The sequence below is a fragment of the Eschrichtius robustus genome, chromosome 9, assembly GCF_028021215.1.
Source record: "Eschrichtius robustus isolate mEscRob2 chromosome 9, mEscRob2.pri, whole genome shotgun sequence".
NCBI lineage: Eukaryota > Metazoa > Chordata > Mammalia > Artiodactyla > Eschrichtiidae > Eschrichtius > Eschrichtius robustus.
The window spans coordinates 27,304,701-27,320,140 of NC_090832.1; the positions used below are offsets into that span (position 1 = coordinate 27,304,701).

The window sequence follows — 15,440 nt, forward strand, 5'->3', positions numbered from 1 at the left end:
TCAGGAGGTGAAACAACCGATACGCTTACAACCATTCTGTTTTCACTTTCAGTACACTATTCAATAAATTATATGAGATATTCAGCCCTTTATTATAAAATAGGCTTTGTGCTAGATGATTTTGCCCAACTATAGGCTAATGTAAGTGTTCTGAACACACTGAAGGTAGGCTAGGCTAAGCTATGATGTTCGGTAGTTTAAGTGTATTAAATGTATTTCAATTTACAGTACTTTCAACTTACTGTGGGTTTATCTGGACATAACCCCATTGTAAGTCGAGGAACATCTGTATTGGCAGAAGGTAGACACATAGATCAATGGAATGGAATAGAAAATCCAAAACTTTTTGGAAGAGAAAATCAAAATGGATCATAAACTTAAATGTAAAATGTAAAAGCTATAAAACTTTCAGGAGAAAACAAAGGAGAAAACTTTTGTGCCTTGGGTTAGGCAAAGATTTTTTTGAGATACCACACCTAAAGCACAATCCACAATAGAAAAAAAATTTGATAAATTGGGCTTAAAGTTAAAAACTTCTGCTCTCCTAAAGACACTTAACAGAATGAAGAGGTAAGTCACAAACTGGGAGAAAGTATTTGTAAATCACATATCTGACAAAGGAAACATATCCAGATGATATAAAAACACACAAAACTCACAGTAAGAAAACAAACTCAACAATAAAAAAATGGGCACGTGCTTTGAACACTTTACAAAGCAGATGAAAGAGTAAATTTTCCTCTATGGAAATTAAGAAATATATTAAGAAAAAATACAAATACATTAGAACAAATCACTTATCTGAATTTGAGGTAGGAAAAATGCCTGTCTTCTTCTGAGTTATCATATGGTATTATGGTATTTTAAAATTACTATACAATTAAGCATTTTTAATGTTCTATATTGCATCCCCAAATGGGTCTGTTCCTGTTTAGATGTTTAGATCTAGTGAATACACCTTAGTTTGCTTTTACCATTTATTTTAAATGTCTCGTTTCTCTCTTCATCTGAAAGCCTTCTGCAGCGTTTGTATTTTGTTTTAGCAACAAATTCCACGAGTCAGTTCTCTGGAAAGAACCCATTTCCCCCCTCTTGTCACTACTTTAACTTAGTATTTTTCTTTATATATCTCTCATTTATTTTTCATCGACAGCTGTTTTATTTGGTTTCTCTCAGCCGCATTGTATGCCTTCTCTTGATTTTAAAGCGGCGTCGCTGACTGTGAGTGGCTGGCATCTGTGGGAGGAGCAAGCCGTGTGGGCGCAGGAGGCAGATGGGGCGTGTGGGTGGGATGCAGTGACTCAGTTTGTTCGGGTGTTGATTTTTGATGTGTAAATGGTAAGGACCCCAAAAGAAAGCTCTCCATTTGTATTAAAGAGCCCTGAAGTCATGGTTAGCCTTGAAAACATCTTTTGAAGCTCCTGTGACCTGTCCTCCCCTTTTATAACCTCACTCAATCTTCTAGGTCTTTAGCCTCCATTTGATCTGATTTATTTCTCCTTCACAGAATGCGGACTCTAATTTCACATTCATTAGATAAGGCCGACTGTCTCAAAGAGCCTCTCGAGGGTCTGTGTCCCTTTTATAAAAGTGCTGCACTTTGGTTTTACATTCAGTCACATGGGGCTTCGATGTTCTTTGTGTATTCTGGTGGGTTCCTAAATTACAAAAGTAATCAGTGTTCATAATAGAAATTGTGAAAGACATAGAAAGTATAAAGAGGAAAAGGTAATTCATAATTCCATCACACAGCTATTATCACAGTTTACACTTTGGTATACAACTTTCCAAAACTTTTATTCATGTGCATATATACACATAGAATATATATAATAATCTATTCATTATAATGTATACATTATATTTTAATGTGTATGCTATACATTATAATGTATATATTTTAATATTTTTCCTTAATATAGCTTGAATTTACCCCAATATTAAATGTTCTCCTATAATATAGTTTTCAATGGCTCTATAATGTGCCATTAATTGAATTTATCAGTGTGTGTGTGTGTGTGTGTGTGTGTGTTTCGCCATTTTTCTACTGATGGATATTTAGGCATTTTCCATTGTTACTGCAAAAATAATATTTCAGTGGATATACTTACAAGTAAATCTGCCACACGTATAGGAATTTTCACAGGATAAATTCTTAGGAATGGAATTATTGAGTCAAAGAGTGTGCATAATTTTAAGGACTCAAGTCTCCTAAAATGTTTACACTTCCCCACAGCATATAAGAGTATCATTTCTTTGCATCTCCATTGGGTATTTTGAAATATCTTAGGCCACTTGTTAGGGAAAAACCTTGACACTTTATTATTCGTTTAATGTGCATTTATTAGTAGTGAGATGTAGAATATTTTTATATGTTTACTTACCATTTTAGTTATACTTTTGTGATTTTACCTGCCTATGTCCATAGCCTAATTTTCTATTGTAATGTTCTTATTTGTTTTAAATTGACCAATCACGATAATTTATAAAGATATTAACCTTTCCTATGTCACGTATTGCACATATTTTAAACAAGTTAGCATCATCTGTTAAATTTGCTGTATGTTAACATTTTCATTTTAATTGTGAGTAGGATCTGTTTAACTATTACATTTTCCAGAAGCTTATTATGATTATAAAGGAAGCTCTTGGTTTTCATAATTTTGCGTCTTGACACCTTACTAAATTGTATTATTACTCATAGTGGTTGTTTAATTGATTCTACTGGGTTTTTTTGGTTGGTAATTGTAACATCTGCCAGTAATGATAATTAAGTATTTTATTTTATAGAATTATGTTTCCATACTTTGTGAAATCTTATTGCATTAGTTAGGATTTTCAGAAAGTGTACTAGTAGTGAGAATAGTTGACAGCCTTGTCTTTTTCCTGATTTTCATGGGAATACCTGTAAGCACAAAGTTGGCAGTTGTTATGAAATATATATTATTCTTCACTTTAAAGAAGTACCCTTATATTTTCAGTTTGCCGTTATTTTTAATGAGAAATGGAAGTGGATTTTGAATTTTAGTTAAAGTATCAATACTTGGGGCATCTTTGGGAATGCTGATGATTTTTTTTCCATTGAGCCATCCTTGCATTCCCAAAATAAATTTTAAACCCATGATCTAGTGGTCTTGTAGTATAATGCTTGGTGCATTTTGCTCAGTTTTCTTTCATGTTTTTGTCTGTATACATAAATGAGTTTGAGACTAATCTGAATTTTATTTTGGGACACTGTCAAATTTTGGTATCAAGTTTATGCCATCCTGGTGTTAGTCATCTATGAGCTTTGGAAGAACTTGTATCTGTGGTTATATTCTCCTTCTTAGTCATAATTTCTATACCTTTGATTTCTCTTTTTCTTGATTATACTTGCTAAGGACTTGCTAGATATTAATTATTATAAAATACAGCTCTGAATTGAGTCATCATCTTACCTATTTGCTTTTATAAATCTCATTTTACATTTATTACTTCCTTCTGTTTCCCATGGATCTGCTTCTGGAACCTCTGTTAACTTGTTTTCAGTGTTGAGATTTAACAGAGAGAGTAAGTCCTGCTTCCCACCATTGCAGACTCTCCTTAGTTTCCAGTAATTATATGACCCCCTTCTTGCTTTAAAAGTGCAGTTTTGCTGCAGTTAGTAAAACCACTTCTGATAGAACTGCTAATTAAAAAGTCAGTGGTAAATGAAGAGGGAAAGTCCCTATCATTTCCTCATTTCCTCTTTGAATACTAAGTAACTGAAACCGAAAAGTGCTTACTGGGCATTATTTAGGTGTCATCTTTTGGAGGACTTTGTTTTCTGTTTGCAGATATTGCCGTGGTGGAGATGAGTGATGCCTTCCGGCAGCCATCTTTATTTTACCACCTTGGAGTGAGAGAAAGTTTCAGCATGGCCAACAACATCATCCTCTACTGTGATACTAATTCAGACTCTCTGCAGTCACTGAAGGTACCTCACTTGTTTACTAAATATTTACTCTAGGCACCAGAGTTTTAGGGATAACTCTCCGTCATCCAAAAAAAATTCACGTAGTGTATGTTTATGAAAGGATGTTTTTTGTTAGTCCAATAAGTATGTAACAGTGACGAATTACATTGTGAGGTTTATCTGGAATTCAATGTGGAAATTTGATGATACACAGATAGGGGAAAGACTTAGTGTTGATTTCTGAGCTCCGATCGGAGTTGCAGTTGAGGAGACTGTTGTTAATAGAAAGTTGTCAGTATACACACTGGAGAAGGAAGAGGAGATTGCATAAGGTATGGACAGCCCTCGTGCTGTGTCACCATTGGGGGTTTCATTGGGCACACCCGTCTCCAACTAGAAATACGCTGCCTACTGAAAGTACTCTGAGTAGAAATTCTCTATCACCAAAAATTGCCATCCTCTTTTGCTGGGATATGATTTCAATTAAAGTGGGAAAAGGGGAAGGAAAACTTACCGTATTTGTCTGCAAAAATTCAGCATGTCTCATGGCGTTCTCTTCATTATAGGAACTTAATTATAGGAGGGTATTTCCTCCATCCAAAAAGATTGCCTAAAATGCTTTTGCAAGGCCAAGTGATTTTACACTGTGTGATTCTTTGAAAAGCATCTAACAGTTCAGCACATAACTCATGCTGAACCTGATATCATTCATTTCCTTTGTGAAACTTCCATCTACCTCTTTGTGGCTTTTTCTCATCTATACTTTCAAGTTTCCAAATCAAAGCCAACCTTGGAACGTGGAGTCCTAAAACCCAGAGCCATACTTCTAATAGCTTAGGAATTGGTAATATGAAGATCTCTAACCCAAAATCCAAGCCAAAAAAAATTTAATAGTATTTTGCTTTTATCTGAATATCTGAAGCTTTTATTACTTTCTCCAAAAAAATCTGCAGAGTGTCATTTAGCAAATACCTTTACTGCATACCAGGCATTGTGCTGGGGATTGATAGGCTATCCCTTTCCAGAATACTCTGAAATAGTACTAAGAGATTTTCCCCAACTCCGTCTAAATCTGTTTTTCACCTGGAACAATTCTTTAAGCAATCCCTACTTAATTTTGCCCCAGATGTACCCCTTTAATTAATGTATCTTACATTTCATGATGGTGTATTTTTAATTAAACATTTTGATTTGGTACTATTTACAACATATATTAGCAGTTGATGAAGAGATTATTTTATTTACTCTTTGTATTCTGCTATTTTATTTTCTTTGCATTAAGTTTATTTTCAGCAGGCAGTGTTGTGTTGGACATTTTTCACACTACACTATTTTTATTCTTGTCCTACTGGTATCTGGAGATTTAATTTTATAGCCATCCTTTCCTAAGGAAATTTTTTTAAATTACATTTGAGAGAAAGAGATAAAGCTAATCTTATCAGAAGTTTGTGTGGGACAAATAAACTGATTTATTTACTTGCTTTCAGCCAGCCTTTGTATAGAAGCGTTATTGGTATTTGAATAAAACAGTTCTTTAAAGAGGCTTGTCTATCTAAAATATACTCATTTATCTTGTACATAATTGCTGCTTGTTACTGAGCACTTACTATGTGCTAGGTACTAGTGCATAGTGCTTTACCTACATACATATTCACATTTAATTCTTAAAACATCCCTGTGGGGTATATATTCTTTTTTTTTTTTTAATAAATTTATTTGTTTGTTTGTTTATTTATTTATGGCTGCGTTGGGTCCTTGTTGCTGCATGCGGGCTTTCTCTAGTTGTGGTGAGCAGGGGCTACTCTTTGTTGTGGTGTGCGGGCTTCTCACTGTGGTGGCTTCTCTTGTTGCAGAGCATGGGCTCTGGGCGCGCAGGCTTCAGTAATTGTGGCTCGTGGGCTCTAGAGCGCAGGCTCAGTAGTTGTGGCACACGGGCTTAGTTGCTCCGCAGCATGTGGGATCTTCCTGGACCAGGGATCAAACCTGTGTCCCCTGCATTGGCAGGCGGATTCTTAACCATTGCGCCACCAGGGAAGTCCCTGGGGTATATATTCTATCACCAAATTATAAGATTGCAAACTGAGACTCTAACAAATTCAATCATTTGCCAAAGGTGATATGGAAAATTTGGGACCAGGTCTGCCTGACTCCAAGGCCTGTTCCCCTTAACCACTAAACTTGATTGCAGTTACTTTTAGTTAGAAGGATATCAGACATTCCTGCTAAGTGTGTTCATTTAGAAAAACCCATCAAGCATACGTCCTGAGTTGTTCCATGCAACATCCATCCCTTCTTTTGTCTTCCTCCTTCCATTGACTGTATGTTATTGACTGTATTCCCTAAGCTTTTGCCACTTTCTGATTTAGTTTGCTCCTGGCCCAAATAGGTATCTGGTTGCAGAGGACAACGTTCTGGGGTAGAAAGTGTTTTTTTTTCAGTCTCTGAGCAATGGAAGTTCCTCGGGTTCTTTCTGAGGAAAGTCTGTGTGTGCGTGTGTGTGTGTGTGTGTGTGTATTTTTAATTTTTAAAATTTATTTCTGTTGCAGGTAGTTATAGGTGTAACTGTTACCCCTGCCATCTACCAACAGAAAGGAAAACTGCTGTGAAATAAGGCAGAACAAGAGATATTTATAAATAATATATTATGTATGGATTAACCAAATAAAAACGGAGCATCTACCTATTTTCACAGGGCAAAGACAGAATGAGAATGTTATTCTTATCACATATCTAGCTTCACTTAGGTTGATTCTTTGGGCATCTAGAAAGTACAGCTGCACCAGTTTTATTTTCATCTACTGCTCTTTGTTGAAGAGAACAGTTTCCCTTTGGCAGCAAATTCTTAGGAAGAAATCATAGGAAAAAATTTTTTAAGTTTAAGCTTCTGAAAAATAATTGTTAGGAACCATATAAGTACTTAAAATCTATGTCTGAGTTTTCAGATGAAAGCATATTTAGAATCTAATCAAATCATGTACTTGCAATGGGATTCGTAGTCATTTTAAATTACAAGTACTCTCTTATTGTAGCAAGAAATATTTAATTTTCTTCAAAAAAAGAGATCATCGTTGCACTTTGAGAAAGGGAAGTTGATAGATATTCTTTTTTTTCTTAGCATTGTAATAACAATTTTCACAATTTTCTCTAGATAAGTATCATGAAAACTTCTTATGTGCCTATTAATGAGACTCTTAATGCTGAGATTTACATTTGCTTGAAAATAAGAAATTTCTGGGAACAATTGTTTTCTGATCTATTTCGTGCATCAGAGAAATTATCAGATCTTGCCTTGGGGTCTCTCGGTAAACGAGACAGTAGGTCTGGACAACAGTGGCCAGTAAGTTGTTGGGCCGATACACAGAATGCGTCTGTCATCAGAAAGGGCTTGGGAGAAATGAATGGCTGTTGAGTAGAGTGAGGAAGTTGTTTTAATGAACCATTTCTTCTATCATCAGAAATTCCTTTACAACGACAGCTCTCAGCTCTAATTCTTGTGATTCTTACCCCTTTTCCCTTGTTTAGCTCCCTCTCTTTTTTCTAGGCTACTCTCCACTCACATTAAATAATGTTTCGTATAAAAACAAAGCAAAACAAAACAAGGAAATAACACTTAAAAGCCAACAATTAAAAGCCCTTATTATACCAATGGCAAGGCTGTGGAGAGTGGGAAACATATGCATGGCTGGTGGGAGAGTATGTTGGCACTACCTTTTGAAGATCAATTTGGCAATAGCTTATAGTATCAAATGAGCGTATCACCAAGAGTCAGCATTTCTGTCTCTAGATGTATACTGTAAAAAAAAATCTTTGGCATGCATAAGGAGATATAATCAAGAATGTTTATGTTAACATTGTTTGTAATAACCTCTCCCCCAGAGGAATTGGTAAATATCTATCAACAGAAGAATGAATAAATACTTTCTGGTATAGTCATTTAATGGAATCTTATAGAGCACTTAAAATGAATTAACTAGAGCTTTCTGTACCACTATCAATATATCTCATAAACAGTGTTGAGGGAAAAAAAATTATAGAAGCTTGTGTACCGTATGGTGCCATCTATACAAAATGTAATGACGTGCAAGACAATTTTTTATCATTTATATTATAAAAGGATAGAAGTATGTATGGGAATTATAAATAAGTTAAGAATAGTTACCTCTTTGAAGGATAGGAGTGGAATAGAATTGAGAGGGGATGACAGGAGTCTTCAACTATATATGTAATATTATATTTCTAAGACTAGGTGGTATACGCATGGGTGTGTGAAAAAGTTTTGTTTATTTTAAATTTTTTAAATTGAAGTATAATTAACTTACAATATTGTATTAATTTCAGGTGTACAACATAGTAATGATCACCATAAGTCAAGCTACCATCTGTCACTATACAAAGTACATTACAGTGTTATTGACTGTATTCCCTATGCTGTATACTACATCCGCATGACTTATTTATTTTATAACTGGAAGTTTGTACTGCTTAATCCCCTTTACCTATTTTCCCCATCTTCACACGCCCCTCCCCTCTGGCAACCATCAGTTTGTTGTCTGTATCTATCAGTCTGTTTCTGTTTTGTCTTGTTTGTTTGCCTGTTTTGTTTTTTAATTCTGCACATAAATGAAATCATATGGTACTTGTCTTTCTCTGTATGACTTATTGCACTCAGCATAAATATTCTCTAGCTCCATCCATGTTGTTGCAAATGGCACGATTTCATTCTTTTTAGGGCTGAGTAGTATTCCATTGTACATATATAAACATATATACGTACCACATCTTCTTTATTTGTTCATCTATTGATAGACATTTAGATTCTATATCTTGTTTCTATATCTTGGCTATTGGAAATAATGCTGCAGTGAACATGGGGGTGCATATATCTCTTCAAATTAGTTTTCATTTTCTTCAGATAAACACCTAGAAGTGGAATTGCTGGATCATGTGGTAGTTCCTTCAAGGAACCTCTATACTGTTTCCACAGAGGCTACACCAATTTACATTCCTGCCAATGGTGAATGAGGGTTCCTTTTTCTCCACATCCTTGCCAACACTTTGTTGTCTTTTGATGATAGCCATTCTGACAGGTCTGAGGTGATATCTCATTGTAGTTTTGATTTGCATTTACCTGATGATTAGTGATGTTGAGCATCTTTTCATGTGCTTGTTGACTATCTGTATGTCTTCTTTTCAAAAATGTCTATTCAGATCTTCTGCCCATTTTTTAATCGGGTTTTTTAATATTGAGTTGTATGAGTTCTTTATGTATTTTGGATATTAATCCCTTATTAGGTATATCATTTGCAATTATCTTCTCCCATTTAGTAGGTTAACTTTTTGTTTTGTTGGTGGTTTTCTTTGCTGTGCTAAAGGAGTGTATGATTAAGTTTTTTTTTTTTTTAAGTTTTATATTTTTATATACTTGAAATATTTCATAATTAACCTTTTTTAATGAAAAAGTTGTTATACTCTGTTATTTCCTGTAGCCATCAGGATAATTTACATATATTTTGGGCATTTGAATCTCAAAATATTTTTTTAGTTTCTTTTTTCTAATGTTCTAGCTGTGGTTAGAAAGCCTCACATGCATTTGGATCTTTCTTTCTGCACTAGGATAGGCTTTATTCCCATTTTATCCATTGCAGAATAAATGTTTGTCTAGAGATTGATATATACATCAGTTAATGGTGACACAGCTTGTGTTGAAGCTTAATGATTATGTGAGATTATTCCTTATTCAAGAAATTAATTGTATTTTTCTCTGTAACCATTGCTTTTTTTTTTTTAAATTGGTCCAGGGATCCTTTATGTATTTATTTATTTTAGCTGCGTTGGGTCTTTGTTGCTGCACGTGGGCTTTCTCTAGTTGCAGCAGTGAGCAGGGGCTACTCTTCGTTGCAGTGCACGGACTTCTTGTTGTGGTGGCTTCTCTTATTGCAGAGCATGGGCTCTAGGCGTGCGGGCTTCAGTAGTTGTGGCACACGGGCTTAGTTGCTGTGCGGCATGTGGGATCTTCCCGGACCAGGGATTGAGCCGGTGTCCCCTGCATTGGCAGGCAGATTCTTATCCACTGCACCACCAGGGAAGTCCCTATAACCATTGCTTGAAAAGTCACTTTCCAGATGGGATTTGCTTTCATAAACTGTTCTCTACAGCAGTCTATCTACATGCTTAATCCTTCACGATCTCACTGAATATAGTACCTGCACGAGATATTTGTACACCCATGTTCATAACAGCATTACTTACAATAGCCAAAAGATGGAAGCAACTTAAATGTCCATCAGTGGATGAATGGATAAAACAAAATGTGGTATACACATACAATGGAACATTATTCAGTCTTAAAAAGGAAGGAAATTCTGACACATGCTACAACGTGGATGAACCTTGAGAACTACCATAGTTGCTCATTCAAACAGTTCCATGGTACCTAGACCCATGATGTATATCAGTAGATACAGAGACACCCAATCTCCTTTAGTGCTTATATATGAGAAATTGGACATTGTCTGTTTTTCTGGTAATCATTCATTTCCACCTGAGCAAATGGTTATAGTTTTGCAAAGAGCAGGCAGTGATGTCCATGTTGTAAATTTTGATGATTATACCAGTTTCTAGTAAATTGGTGAGGAGCTCAAGGTAATTTTTGTTATAAATACCTTGAACTTAAGTTAAATTTTTACATGTATTTGGCAAATTTGCTCAGATTCTGGAGTGTTCTTAAACCCATAAAACTTTTTTTTCCCTCTTACACCACTGCTTCCTTTTCTTAAAGTTTTATCTCCCTTACCAAGATAAATAACTAAGATGAGTTTAGTTTTAGATTGAATTGCGTATGAAATTAAAATTTGTTATTTTCCCAAAGGTTTATGATTCTTTAGTTTAATAATGAATTTTTACTGCATTCTTTTCAGCACTCTAAAATAGCACTTAACTTAGTCAGTGGTACAAAGTACACAGTAAGTATTAGGGAAAAAAGTCATTTGAGAATATGATCCTATAAAGTAGTCTAACAATTTGTGAACATTGGCCCTGCCCCATATAACAGTGCTGCTGCTGGACATTTTCATAAGTGTCTTGCCTACTTGATAACTAACCGTTGATTTGTAAACCATGGCATTCTGTATCTCCCCTGTTCAACTTAGCCATCCCATACACTTTTTAATATTTCATGGAAAGATTTTTTTTTTTCTGTTGAGAGAAAAAAAATAGTCTTGTTCTTTTATTTTACTTATTCCAGAAATGATCTAACTTTCACCTGAGCTATAATAATTCCATGTCAAATTGGGGGAAGAAAAAGAGACAGTTTTGGGGAGGAACAGCTAAGAAATACCTGTGAGCACTGCTGTATCAAGATTTTCTCTCAAGATCTTGAATTGACAGACTAGATGAATGATTTCTTTAGCAGGAGTTGATTTCCAGTTGTTGAATCCCTGAGGCTGGAGAAAGGGCTTGAGACTGGAAAATCCAGTTTTCTTTGATGTCAATTAGCAATATGACATCTTCAAAGGAATTATCTATATACTGGATAAAGTATGCCCTTGCTTTCCTTCCTAATTCCTCCTTTCCCCTCCCCCATCCCATTGTTTCTAGCATCTTATTTCCATTTTGTCAAAGGGAGAAGGGGAATCTATGCTACATAGTGAATGGAAGATGATGTCCTATCTCTGGGTTGGCACCAGGTATTCTCTTCATTTGTAGAGACTTTCATCACAGGCCCATGAGCTCGAATACCTTAAAAAGCAAGAAGGAATACCTCTGCGCACAGAAGGTGTGAGTCTGAAAGCCTCCTAACTCCCACCCAAATGGGGCAAGGCTTGCTGGATTCTGTTCCCTTTTGTTCATTATAAATAATTGATTCTTTCTGTGGAAGTTGATCTTTGTGGCACTGCAACCCATCATCCTTATTTGAGCCCTTTTAGAATGCATCCTTGACATTTTTACTGAAATCTATGTGTAAAATGTAATTTACTGTGCCGAAATTCATTATATTGTAACTTTGCAACAATACAGTTTGTTTTTTGAGAAATACTTGTACTTGAATAATAGGGTCCAATTAGGCATTGCTGAAAGAAACAGCTGATGACAAAAAAGAGGAAGTTGATTTTAATAATAACAACACATTATAGGAAGTTTGTGTTAAGAAGCTCTTTCAAATGCTGTACCTATAAAATGTCACTCTTCAGCATCTCAGCCTTTTAAAGATATGTATCTACTTACAGTAGAGTTCTCCCACCAAGATAAATTTTTTTTTAACATGAAACAGAAGTAATAGAGGAGGAGAAGAAAGTCTAGAATTTCTTTTAGGATTACTTTCCAGCCTGGGTATAATTTAACCTGATTTTTGGTACAGGTTGTTTTTATTGACAGTTGCTCATATGTCTTACCTGTGATCATTATGTGTTCTTCCCCATGATCATGAACAACACAGGTACAAGATGCCTCTGTATCTGATAATGGTGGGAATTGAGTTGGGGTTGTCTGCTTTGATAGTATTAATACCTCATATTGCATATGGCTTTAAAACACTTAAAGGTCTCTCATAAACTTCTTTCATTTGGTCTTTCAAAATGACCCAATGAGATAGACAAGTTACTGTGCAGATTGAACAGATAGAAGCTGCTTTCTTTACAGATGAGAAATAAATCCACAGAGATGCAATGACTTAGAGGCACACACAGTTAATAAGTGTCAGAGCAGGACAAGCCCCATATTCTTGGACTTGTCATCAGGTACATTTCCCTCTAAGTCTGTCCACAGATTTCATATGTCCGTTAAAAATATGATTTTCCAGGTTGTTGTTAGATTTTTTTTTTTTTTAACTCGAGCTTTTATGTAAGCATAACATGCAAGCACAAGTCTACTTAGTTCCCTAACTTTAAAGATAGGCCAGTTCTGTGACACCTGTGTTGGAGTGTTCTTCCTAAGCCCGTTCAGCGTGTGGAAGGGTAAAGATGAGTCCCACCTTCTCAGTGAGGCCCGTGGTGTTCACAGCAGCCCATCTGATATTTCTTTGTTTAGCTTTGAAGCATTGAAATCAGGTAAGAGGATGGAGGTGGGGAGTACAAAAAAGATTCCTTTTTTCCTAACTTTAGTAGAAAACTTGCCCCGTTCCACTGGAACAGAAGGATATATCAGAAGAGAAGACCTAGAAGGTCACCAGCAGGGAGCCATGGTCTTTTTTCCTGGCCAAGAACTCCCAGCCCGCTCCTTTCTTTTCTTTCAGGAAACAGATCCTGGTTGCTTACTCTGTTTCTTCCACCCTGAGTCCATTTGACTTGGCAACCTCACACCCGCTGTTCCCACTTCCTACTTCTGGCTGTAATTACCTAAATGTTAGTCACAGAAACTTTCCAATTTTGGGGACTCTCCATTTATTTATCCTTACGATGACCTCTTCAATGTTACATTGTCCCAAATAGCTCTCAAAAGTTGTCTTTGTCTTCCCTTGGAATGAGACCTAGGCTAGATTGTCTCATTTGTCTTGCTTCCAGGGTTGGTTATCAAAGGGTCCTGGAGTATTGAAAAAACATTTGAGGATGTTTCTCTTACAGCCAGTGAGTGCACTGATCAAAAGCCCCTAAAGACTTTAGGCAAGAACAAAGTTGTAGTGGGGTAACGCATCTTCAGAAACATTTCACTGGTAAGGAACTGGAATTTATGTTGACTTTTATTTTTTTCATTTCTAGGCACTTTAGGTGAAAAGTTTCCATGAAGTGATGTGAGATATTGCAGTTGCCTCTTAAATTTATTCCCTTCGTCCTTTTTTTTCCTTCAATGGATTTAGCACAAATTAAACATTCACTATTCTACCTCGGTAGTTAGATACCTTTTGAGGTCTTGTTTACTATTTATTTGTCCTGAGTTAAAATGCACAAATAGTACCTTTCTTTCTTTGAAGTTGATGCCTCCTTTAAGGTTGCATCATAAGCTGTAAGTAAACTCTCCTTCAAGAGAGCCATTTGTATCCATTTGCCTTCTATAAAACATGAGCAAGCGTTCATAAGAATTCAGTAGATTGCTATAGGGGTGATTTAATATAGTTTTAGAATTTGTTATAATGCGTGCATTACCTGAAATGAAAGCAAAGAAGACATGTAAGAGGGTTATTACGTCAGTGAGCAATTCTTCAGGAAGACATAACGTGTTGGCTGTAGGCCAGTAGCAGCTGTGGTTATTTCCTATGGTGCCAAGCAGAGGGGAGGCTTCAGCGCACTCAGCCCTCACCACAGCTCCCTTCATCACCACCTCCATTTCTGTGCCAGATGCACCAAACAGAAATCATGGTAGAGTAGCTCCTGTGCTGGGCATGAGGACATCTCTCCTTCCACTGGCACAAGGACAGTGCTGACTCTGATAGGCCTTTAGCCAAAAGTAAATGATAGAATACAGAGTTGGAAGGGACCAGCGATCACTCAATCCAATTCTTCGTGTGTTATGTTAGAGAGAGGTGAAATGGCACGTGGCCACTGAGGAGCAGAGCCAAGACTTACACATATCTATCCTAATTCATAGTCCAATATTTTATACATTCATTAACTAATTAATGTATTCGTCCTTTTATTGAGCACCAACTATATGCCCTGCAATCTGCTAGGCAATCAGTGGGGATACAAATATGAACTAAACATGGCTCTTACATCCAAGGAACTCATGATGTAGGATAGGAGAATTGTACGAAGCAATATTTGCAATGTTGTATATGCAGTGCTTCATAGAGGTCCGTATGAGGGGTCATGAGGGCAAAAATAAGGACATCACCTGTTTCTGTTAGGAGGTTAGGTGTCCTTGAAGGCAGTCAAGGCCTGCTTCACAGAGAACAGGTTTCTTATGCTATACGCAGAGCATGCTGTGTGGTACAGGATGAAGATAAGGGTGTGTTTTTTTTGTTTGTTTTTGTTTGTTTGTTGTTTTTTTACTTAGAGGGATGAGAGAAGGGCATGCCTATCTCAGGAAAGGGTGTGGTTTGCTACTCTGGAGAGATGCTCTGTAAATTAAGTTTGGAAAATCCCGCATGCTATGTCCCTGGCTTTGTGATTATCCAACATTTTCCTATTTATGTTTTTTGTGAACCGTGTGTGTGTGTGTGTGTGTGTGTGTGTGTGTGTGTGTGTGTATGGATGGGTGGAGAGATGCATTAACTACCTGTGAAACACTGTGGGAAAAGCCACTTTCAACCTTCCTCAACAACATCACTCATTTGTCTCTTAATTTCCATCCCCCATGGCACCACCATTGTCCAAGTCCTTATTTTGGCATCCCTGGGCTTTGGCAGTAGCTACCTAAATGCTTTTTCCCATCCAATACTAAATACCACTATCTAATTCATATTTTTAAAACTTTAACAATGTTTACCTTTTAATTATTTGTCTTTCTTGGGTAATGCATTCACCTGATACAAAAATTTATAAGTGCAGAAGGATATGTTAGTGAAAAGTCATGCTCCCATCCTTGTCCCCCAGCCAGCCGGCTCCCCTCTCCATTGGCAACCACTGTTAATAGT

The 15,440-nt window shown here is 36.3% G+C and overlaps 1 protein-coding gene across 3 annotated transcripts in view; it reads left to right on the forward strand.

Moving 5' to 3' along the window:
- The window catches only part of MAP3K5 (mitogen-activated protein kinase kinase kinase 5), a 218,527-nt gene that overhangs the window by 61,732 nt on the left and 141,355 nt on the right, over positions 1-15,440 (forward strand). For 2 of the 3 annotated variants that reach the window (XM_068550870.1, XM_068550871.1), the window contains exon 2: positions 3,816-3,955. The exons of the other annotated variant lie outside the window; for it this stretch is intronic. In XM_068550870.1, the coding sequence (XP_068406971.1) occupies positions 3,816-3,955 (140 nt within the window). The remainder of the gene's footprint in view (positions 1-3,815; positions 3,956-15,440) is intronic. 3 annotated transcript variants of the gene reach the window in all.